The following is a 10,641-nucleotide window of genomic DNA, read 5'->3' on the forward strand; positions in this document are numbered from 1 at the left end:
CCTCTCACAGTATGCTACCCAGGTGCTTGTGCAGTCTCTTAGCATCTCAAAGCTAGACTACTGCAACTCGCTACTTGCTGGTCTTCCTCTAAATGTCATCAGACCTCTACAATTTGTCCAGAATGCAGCAGCATGACTGGTCTTCAATCTTCCGAAGTTCACACACGTCACTCCACTGCTGCACTCCCTTTAATGGCTCCCTTTAATGGCTCATCCTTTGCACTCCCTTTAATGGCTCATCATTTGACATTTTGATGCTTGCCTACAAAGCCAAAAAAGGACCAGCCCCTTCATACATGAGGTCAATTCTCAAAGCCCAATCCATACAGAGTACTTCAAACCTCAAGTACAGCTTGGCTTTAAATATCATGTTTCAGGTCTCATGGAAGACAAGCATGGAGCCTATTTTCTGTCCTGGCTCCAAGATGGTGGAATGAACTTACGCTTGCTGTCTGGACAGCAGAGTCCCTTGCAGTCTTCAAACACAGACTGAAGAACCATCTATTTGCAGAATATTTAAAGGACAACTGAAACTGCTCCCTTATTGACTGACTAAATTAGTACTTATTGTAGAGTATTGTTTATTATACTGATGTTGTTAAACTCTAGCACTTATTGTTTAATTACACTTATCAAGCGATACCTTATGTATTTGTCTTTCTAGGTATCAGCAGTGATGCCTGTATTTCTACAGTATTCCAGTTCACTGGTATCTTGGACTCTAACCTACTGTACTATACTAGGATGTACTCTATGAGTAAATGACAAAGCATTTAAGTCGCTCTGGATAAGAATGTCTGCTAAACGCCATAAATGTAAATGTGGTGTGTACCTGTATGGTTGTCTGAGACATCTGGCTCTCTCTCCAGGTCTCCGTTGGTGACAGTTGGGGGAGGGTTTGGGGTTCCTGTCTTTGATCTGCCAGGAGATGCTGCACTAGAACCAGCAGTAGATTGTCTCTGACTCCTACACACATACACAAATAAAACATATTCCACTCAACTAACCTGAATAACCCATATTAAACTTAACTGACCTTAATCCATTGCGTGTGTGCGCGCGCGTGTATCTCACCTGCTGTGGGGGCTAGCAGTGCTGGTTGTCTCCTCATTTTGACTCCAGTGAAGGTTCATTGCATCTGTTGGTAGCATCTCTACAAACACACATTTAAACAATCAGACAATTCAAAAAGCTCACTGCAAGCTTTACACCAGGGTAACCTTTACTCTGTCAGTGCAGTGCGTCATGTGGGGAAGTTCTAAACTAGGCACTGAATAGGCACTCACGAAGCACACGTGTGTGTCAGATGGGCACTGCTGCCATATTCCACTCATCACAGGGAGAAAACCATTCTGACCTTTCACTGTCTACATCACCACACACAATCCCTAATCTCATGTTTCTACGTCACCACACAAAAACCTTAATCTCATGTTGCCACGTCATCGCAGTCTTTAGCATTCAGGGCCCTAACTGTCAGGCACAGGTACCTGCTGCCACAGCTGCCATAGTAACGGGTTCATAATTTACATTTACGGCATTTAGCAGCAACTTACAAAAGTGCTTTGTCATTTACTCATAGAATATATCCAAGTACAGTATAGTAGGTTAGAATCAAACATACCAATGAACTAGAATACTGTAGAATACAGGGATGAATGCTGATACCTAGAAGTGTAAAATACATAAGGTCTATCTTAAACAATGATAAGTGCTATAAACAATAAGTGCTAGAGTTTATTAAAAAACAAACAGTGTCCTACAATAAGTACTAAATTAGCCAGTTAATAAGGGAGCAGTGTCAGTTGTCCTTTAAATATTCTGCAAATAGATGGTTCTTCAGTCTGTGTTTGAAGACTGCAAGGGACTCTGCTGTCCGGACAGCAAGTGGAAGTTCATTCCACCATCTTGGAGCAGGACAGAGAATAGTCTCCATGCTTTTGTCCATGAGACCTGAAGCAAGGTATTTCAAGCCGAGCCGTACTTGAGGTTCGAAGTAATTTTACACGTATTCGTCATGTACACAACTGGGGCACGACTGCACAGACCTGCACCTAGCCAACCTGCTCCAACACTTGACAACACACACAACAACTATGTGCACTAAATAAAATGTTTTGAGTAAAGAATATGTACATACATACACACACAGAGAATGTTTGTCCATTGCTAAAGGTAAAAGACCTTTAGAGCTCTGTAGCAAACAAACTGGTTTTAAGATGTATGTGTGTTTGTGTGTGTGTGTAAGAGACAGCACTACAGCTGAATGTGTGCACACATAAGGTGAGTGTGTTCAGTTTGTAAAGGCTGTTTTTGCAGGGACTGTAGAACAAAGACCTGTTTATGAGGAACCAGAAGCGTGTGTGTGTATGTGTGTGTGTGCGTGCGTGCGTCAGCATATCAGAAAGAGAGCCAGGGGAAATAAGGCACAACACTAAACTAACAAGGGCTGCCTTCAGACAGAACACAGAGCCCCTTACACACCTTTCCCTGCACACTCAAGCCTTTATATACCAAGCTGTTAGTATGTGTACACACACACACACACACACACACACACACACACACACCATTTCCCCCAAAACCCCAGGAGAGCAAGACCCTCTCAAGACCTCTATTCACTCCTATTCCACACCCACACGTATGTACATACTTACACACACACACACGAGGAAGAGAGACACAACCCCCACTGTTTAAATATTACGCTGGTACAACATGTATAAAAACACACGCGCGTGCGCGCATACACACACACACATCAACTAATTTGCCAAGCTAACAAATGATACTCAATTACAAAATTATCACAAAAAAGAACACAGACTCCAGATTAAATGCAAACATTGTGCGTGTGCCATGTTATCTAAGGTAGACGTCGGGTATGTGACAAGCAAATTAAACAAATTATGAGAACTATTCATCACTCATCTGGCACAATATAATCCTTTGTGAATACAGTTAACAATTTACTCCTTCATAATCTGACAAACACTCAGTAGAGTTGACAATGTGTACAAGTATTTGAACAGAACAGAAACTTGTCACTCACTCATACCTAATAACAATTACACACAATCACATGACTGGAAAAGGTCACTAACGCACTACTGAAACTTTAGTTCAAAATAATGAACTGAAATAACAACTTTGGCTCACATGGATAGACAGTAAATTTACTTTAATGATTTCAGAGAGCAATACAGGGGATGCAACGCCCGCCCTCGGCGCGTAGGGGAGATGACACGCCTGCCCTCGGCGTAGAGGTTACCCATTAGCCCCAAGCATCTCACCTACCCGCCATGCCCCCAGCACACAGCCACTAGCACATACATGTGTGAATTCTTTAAAGAGTTGCGCTCTGTGTGCGTGCGTGTGTGTGTGTGTTATAAGGCGGGACTCACTGTCTGTTGCTGAGCTGCCATTGGGCAGAGATCCCAGATCAACAACCAGGCCGTCCAGACAGACGTTGAGTTCACCTCCTGCTACAACCAAGCCTTTGTTCTCCGTCTGCAGTACCAAACAGAGCTCCAGGTTCTCCACTGGAGGGAGGGGGGCAGAGAGGGAAACGAGGGTTGAGGAGTTCTCTTGTTCACCACAATGTCTTTGTCGTTCAGTCATTTGAAGTGCTACATGCTGTGTTGCAAGGTCTTTCATTTAGAATACATCAAAGTCAGCAAAGGTGAGTGAAACTCATAACTCAGGTTAAAACCCTCCACTCCGTGTGCAACGTAAAACACACACAGATGAAAGGAAGATGCAAACTAGGAGACTTCAAATGCTTTTGTTGTTTTATTCAGCATGCGCTCGTGTGTGTGTCTAAAAAAAAAGGTACTGTTCATCAAGACCTGGAATAATGGCATCTTTCTTCAAAACACATTAAAATAAAGGTAATGACCGTTATAAGTAAAGTACAAATCCCAAATGCCTACACACAGCAAACCAGTAACAGGCTCAGACCACCACTGTCTGGGTGCTGTGTGTCTGCGTTTCAGGTTGTGTGTGTGTGTGTGTGTGTGTGTGTGTGTGTGTGTGTGTGTGTGTGTCATGGTGTTTCAGGTTGTGTGTGTGTACTTTTGCCATGGTGCGTGCGGAGTGTGTCCAGTAGGTCGATGCTGGCACTCCCCAACAGTTCCCTCCTCAGTGTGTGACAGCTCCACAACTTCAGGTGCAGGTGGCTTTGAGGAGTCACGTTCCTACACACACACACACACACACACACACACACACACACACACACACACACACACACACACACAGCACATTTATTATCTACAGAATCTTATCTTGGGGGGGGTCTTACAGTGTGGTTCAGGTGCTTAATCAATCGCTCTGTCTTCTTATGCTTACAGGGTGAGGAAGAGGAGGGCAAAAGGAAGGCTTACAGGGTGAGGTCCTCATTCCACTGCAGCTCCTGCTGTCCACTGCGTTTGCCTGTTTTCTTGGTTTCGCTGCTCAAGCCATCGGCCGTCACCTCCACAAAAGAGCTGAGACGAGACACACGGGCAGACTGCGGCCGGGCCGACACCACTACACACACACGCAACACACACACGTGCATTTACATTTTTACTGCATTTAGCTGACGCTTTTATCCAAAGTGACTTACAATTATGACTGAATAGAACTTGAGTAATTGAGGGTTAAGGGTCTTGTTCAGGAGCCCAACAGTGGCAACTTGGTGGTGGGGTTTGAACTGGCAACCTTCTGATTATTAGTCAAGTACCTGAACCACTGAGGTACCATTGCCCCACACACTCAATTGTGTTCATACAACCAAGTTAATGTTACAGTTACACTTTCAGCATTAGCAGACATTCTTATCACACAGTGTATACTCCCTGTGTCCCTGTACGCCCTGAGCATCATACAACATACGTGTACATAGCTGTACAAGGACATCACACATGTAACCAACACGCAAACACACACACACACTAACATTTCTGACACAAGGTGCCTGGATACACATGGAGGCTTTGGAGGACAGGGTCAGGGTTAACCCTTTGGGTGACAGGGTCAGGGTTAACCCTCTGGGGGACCCTGGGCTAAATGGCAGTCAGCTGGAACATCTGGACATGCTTGCATGTGTTAAGGTTCCAGCTACAAAGCTGATGTGGGAAATATCATTAGAGACAATATTACCATGCAGCTTTAAGTTTCAATGACATCATCATCTCCCTCTTAAAACACAGTCCCTTTTTCTGAGTGCAAGTCTGAAGCTTGCGCAGACTAAACATGAAAGTGAGCATCGCCCTCTAGTGGTCACTAAAGTGACATGCAAACAGATGAAGGCTGGAATCATTAGGTTACTTTCCTCCTATAAGGTGAACTGGTTAGGTGACTGTGTACTTTGTTTCCACACGTTATAAGTGTTATAATCAATTATAATCATTTTCGTAATATGAGGGGACAGAAGATTCACGTTTGTAATTTTACCTTTCAAGGTCAGCTGGGATTTCTCTGTTCCCTGGACACCACCAGGTCTGCTCATACCTGCAGCTGCCATTACATCACAGCCCTGAAATACACCCACATACACAAGGCTATAAACTTGCAGCCTTGCCAAGTTCCAATATAATTACAATTTTAACCGTTCATCATTCGTTTATCTACCAACAGTTTATCTATTACACTGTACTATTTAAACTATTCTAGTTTTACGAAGGCTTGTCTTAACGTAACAGACTTCTATTGCTGCATCACAGTAAGCAAGTGTTTCAGACAGATACAAGTCTATGACATACATACGAGCGTGTCCAGTATTGGATCACTTTAAAACACTTGTGACACTGCCTTCGCCATGGCTGTGCAAACTGTCACTAAAGAAACCAGTAGTGACGGGTCCGCGCGGAGTGGTGGATGCCCGTATGTCTCACTACAGATGGCTCAGACTAAGCAGTTTAACTACACTTTTCACATAAGGTGCATATCTCTAAAATAAATACAAACGGTGCTTTATTGCTACTGCTAATAGGAAATTTACATACAAGTCAACCGGACAGTTAGCCAGCTGCAGTTAGGGTTAGACACGATGACTAAGATAACCGTTACCAGCATCAGATCATCCTGGTTTCATTCACAATGTTCATGTACAGCTAAGGATGCCAGTAAGGCGGGTAATACTACTATACAATTATATAAATCAGATCAAGATATACACGGAGACAGGTGTAAAGGTGGCTAGTTAGTGAAATTAAAACTCAACTCTCCTCGGCTAGTAAATATAAACCCAACTCTGCTGGCTAGTAAATATAAACCCAACTCTGCCTGACTAGTAAATATAAACCCAACTCTGCCTGACTAGTAAATATAAACCAAACTCTGCCTGACTAGTAAATGTAAACAGTTATAATAAAAACAGTTATCCAGCCGACCTGTGGTAACACAGCTAGCGAGGTAGCTAGCTAGCTTCCTGGGTAAGACTAATATTTAAGTACAGAAAAGGCTACTGTCAGATGAAGGCAATATGACTAAAACAGTGCGTAACCGAACCCATATTGTTCCCGTAACCCGTCATGTGTACATTAGTGCATTAGAGCAGTTTTCTTCGCCATACCGTCGTCCGTCCTACTTTGCTACTAACGCTTAGCCACCAGCTTCGCTTTCATTTCCGCCTCAGTATTTGGTCATGTGACATAAAACGCTGTGAATTGTGGGTCACTTTACGTGCGTGAAGCAGTTTACGTTCATATTTCATATTTGTTTATATTTGTTTATATTTGTTTCAACATCAGCATTTTTGAGAATTTAATTTAAAGCTGTAATATCCTGTTTATAATATTTTGTTCATTACACAACATAAACGGTGTAATTTTAGAACTTGTAAACGATCTCCCTCGACTTTTAATTTACAAGGCCAATGGCCCTTAACATTGCATGTCCCTTTAATAACCGTTAAAAGACGCAAGGGGACAGAGACGTAACCCTACAACAGGGGGACATGACCATACAACACGGGAACATCACCTTACATCACAGGGACATGACCATACAACATGGAGACATGACCCTACAACATGGGGACATGACCATACAACATGACATGACCCTACAACATGAGGACATGAACATACAACACGGGGACATGACCATACAGCACGGGGACATGACCCTACAACACGGGGACATGACCCTACCACACGGGGACATGACCATACAACATGACATGACCCTACAACATGAGGACATGACCATACAACATGGGGACATGACCATACAACATGACATGACCCTACAACATGAGGACATGAACATACAACACGGGGACATGACCATACAACATGGGAACATCACCTTACATCACGGGGACATGACCATACAACATGGAGACATGACCCTACAACATGAGGACATGAACATACAACACGGGGACATGACCCTACAACACGGGGACATGACCATACAACATGACATGACCCTACAACATGAGGACATGAACATACAACACGGGGACATGACCCTACAATATGTGGACATGACCCTACAACACGGGGACATCACCACACAACACGGGGACATCACCTTACAACACGGGGACATGACCATACAACATGGGGACATGACTCTACAATACGGGGACATAACCATACAACATGGGAACATGACTCTACAACACGGGGACATGACCCTACAACACGAGGACATGACCCTACAACATGGGGACATCACCGTACAACATGGGAACATGACTCTACAACACGGGGACATCAGCTTACAACATGGGGACATGACCCTACAACACGAGGACATGACCCTACAACATGGGGACATCACCGTACAACATGGGAATATTTCCCTGCAACATGAGGACATGACCATACAACACAGGGACATGATCCTACAACAGACATGACCCTTTTTTGAGAGTGAACTTGGGTCTGAGGTGTTTTCTGATGTGTTTGAACTTGGGGCTAAGATGTATGAACTTGGGACTGAGGTGTTTGCTGAGCTGTTTAACCTTGGGGCTGCAGTGTTTTCTGTGGTGGTTGAACTTGGGGCTGAGGTGTTTTCTATGGTATTTGAACTTGGGACTGAGGTGTTTGAACTTGAGGTGGACAAGTCTGTGAAGACACAGGATGCAAGAGCCATAGACTGAACAACACAAATGTTTATTAGCACAAAACACAAAAGAAAATAAAACACACCACGATTAGGAAGGCAAACTCAAACAGTTAAACATGATGAGTGATAGATGCACAGGTAGACACACAAGACCTTAACTACATACACAGTAACAAGGACAATAACGAAGGACAGGTGTGACACATGACCAATTAACAAGAGAGGAGTGTGGTGATGAGGAGACACCCTTACACACACACACACACACACACACGCGTACATGTGGAGAAGTCTATGTGGAGAGGGCCACGCCGTAACAGATTTGAAGCTCCTGTACAAATCAATTGCAAACGTGTCATCATTCATTATAGTCAAATATAATTAGAGATATACTGAATTGGCATTATGTCTAGTTATAAATTAATTACAGATATTCGTAATGTAAATCTGTTCATATCAATAAATGTTAAAACCGCTTGCCATAGTCCATCGAGGACTCACCTACTGTAGGGTCATATGTAATCCTCATGTCTGATAGGTTGAAAGGTCAAGTTTTTAGGTGTTTGATAGGCTGAGAGATAAAGTTTGTAGCTGTCTAATAGGCTGAAAGGTAAAGTTTATAGCTGTGGGAGGTACTGACAGAGCTGGGTAATTTCAACCTTTCTGTGCTCCCCACACAATAATCAAAACAAAACAGAACTATTACTGCTGTGCAAAAGATAAATCTAGTTAATAACAAGCTTAACATTACATAGTTAGCTAGCTAATGAAATGTACATAAACTAGCTAGCTAAACTGATGTGCTTGGCTAATGAGACAGCTATGCTATACTAACAATATAGTTGAGCAGTCATAACATTCATGATTTAATGACATTTAATGACAGTTCACTCAATCATAACATCCCTTTATAACAAATGCTGTAAACATCTAAAAACCAGCCCTTGCTGCACAGGTCGCCTGCCTATATTGCCACTTCCACTGTTGTGATTTCAGCTTTGCATGCAACGCAGAGATGGTGGGTTGGGGGGTCTTAACATTATCTCCCTGAAATTAGGTTTTGTAGGGTAGGATGTCTGTGTTTAGCACTGTCAGTTAGTAGACCTACTTCAAACACTGAAGGTCACATTTACTTTTAGGACAGACTTAAGTTTCAAGTTTGGTTTATTCGTCACATACATAGTCATACACAGTATAATAGTTTATAGTTTATTAATTAATAAACTATTGTTAGTTTTACACTGTTATAAGAATGTGAATTCAGATTATTTAAACAGCTGATATGTCCTTAGGGCAATGTTTGAGGTGGCAAAACTGTTATAACTGCCATGACTAAGAAAAGCACTGTGATGGAGACCATTTAGGAACGTTAAATGGGTGCTCTGGCTGCTGTGCTCTTTGGTCTGGTGGTCAGAGCTCATGTTTATGTCCTGTCAGCCCTGGGTTTGAGTCTTGAGTAGGGTTGTTTGGTCTGGTGGTCAGAGCTCATGTTTATGTCCTGTCAGCCCTGGGTTTGAGTCTTGAGTAGGGTTGTTTGGTCTGGTGGTCAGAGCTCATGTTTATGTCCTGTCAGCCCTGGGTTTGAGTCTTGAGTAGGGTTGTTTGGTCTGGTGGTCAGAGCTCATGTTTATGTCCTGTCAGCCCTGGGTTTGAGTCTTGAGTAGGGTTGTTTGGTCTGGTGGTCAGAGCTCATGTTTATGTCCTGTCAGTCCTGGGTGGGTTGGCTGCCTTCATCCTGTGTTACAAGCACTTTAATGCAAAGTTAGACAGATCAGCCATACTGCAGATGTATTATTTCCACAATCTGGCTTTATGGTATAAACAGCATAAATACTAATACTCCTACCTTATTAGACACTTTATGACACTGTGGCACTGCATAGTTTGTGTTACCATCCTACAGCTCTTCATCTGTGGTGAATCTCTGAGCACAGAGCTGTTGCTGGCTGTTTGACATATTATTATAACCCTGAACTGAACCTCAACCTTAACTCCAGCAACAGGGCTCTGCCTCATTACGAGGCAACACTTAAAACGATGTCCCATACCAGTGTCCCTGCTGTGTGGAGAGCACTACTACCTGAACATTACCTGCCCAGAAACTCCACAGAGATGAACAAGTTGACAACTGCATGGCTACAAATGGGTGTTTGTAGTTTGTACTAGTCTGTAATAGTAGACTTATATGATGCACATAGAGGTTGTGGTCAATTGATCAGCTGCAGGATGACAGAACTGTTTTAATATAGCTAATATATAGGAATACTACTCATATACATTATAGGGGAGTGGCACGCCAGGACAGAAATAAGATTTAAGTTATCAAAAAATAATCATACACATCGAATATTTGTAATAAAACTATTTAATAAAATACGTCTGGCGTGTTACGCTAGTATTAATATGATAGTGGTCATTCACGCTGTGGATAAAGGAAACTCAATGATCGAATTAAATAGGAGACTCCACATGGGCTTCAGTTTCCATTTTCTTTCCAAATTGCTCTTCGCCCATGTAAAGGAGCCTATCGGGTCATCGGTTAGGCGCATGCGCAGTTTGCGAGTTAGCAACCCACCA

General features: G+C 42.9%; 1 protein-coding gene across 3 annotated transcripts in view; it reads right to left on the reverse strand.

The window, feature by feature from the left end:
* Positions 1–6,628, reverse strand: part of wwp2 (WW domain containing E3 ubiquitin protein ligase 2) — a 34,228-nt gene extending 27,600 nt beyond the window's left edge. For 2 of the 3 annotated variants that reach the window (XM_081699457.1, XM_081699456.1), the window contains exons 1-7: positions 6,560–6,628; positions 5,440–5,521; positions 4,386–4,530; positions 4,075–4,196; positions 3,405–3,542; positions 1,075–1,153; positions 833–966 (exon numbers count right to left, since the gene is read on the reverse strand). In XM_081699457.1, coding sequence (XP_081555583.1) covers positions 833–966; positions 1,075–1,153; positions 3,405–3,542; positions 4,075–4,196; positions 4,386–4,530; positions 5,440–5,509 — 688 coding nt within the window. In that variant the 5' untranslated portion in view covers positions 5,510–5,521; positions 6,560–6,628. Of the gene's footprint in view, positions 1–832; positions 967–1,074; positions 1,154–3,404; positions 3,543–4,074; positions 4,197–4,350; positions 4,531–5,439; positions 5,522–6,559 lie in introns of those variants that run through there. The other variant, XM_081699459.1, reaches the window with a different exon arrangement.
* Between the last annotated feature and the right edge of the window lie 4,013 nt (positions 6,629–10,641).

This window comes from Electrophorus electricus, chromosome 16 (assembly GCF_041902795.1).
Source record: "Electrophorus electricus isolate QZ-2024a chromosome 16, ASM4190279v1, whole genome shotgun sequence".
In the NCBI taxonomy this organism is placed as follows: domain Eukaryota; kingdom Metazoa; phylum Chordata; class Actinopteri; order Gymnotiformes; family Gymnotidae; genus Electrophorus; species Electrophorus electricus.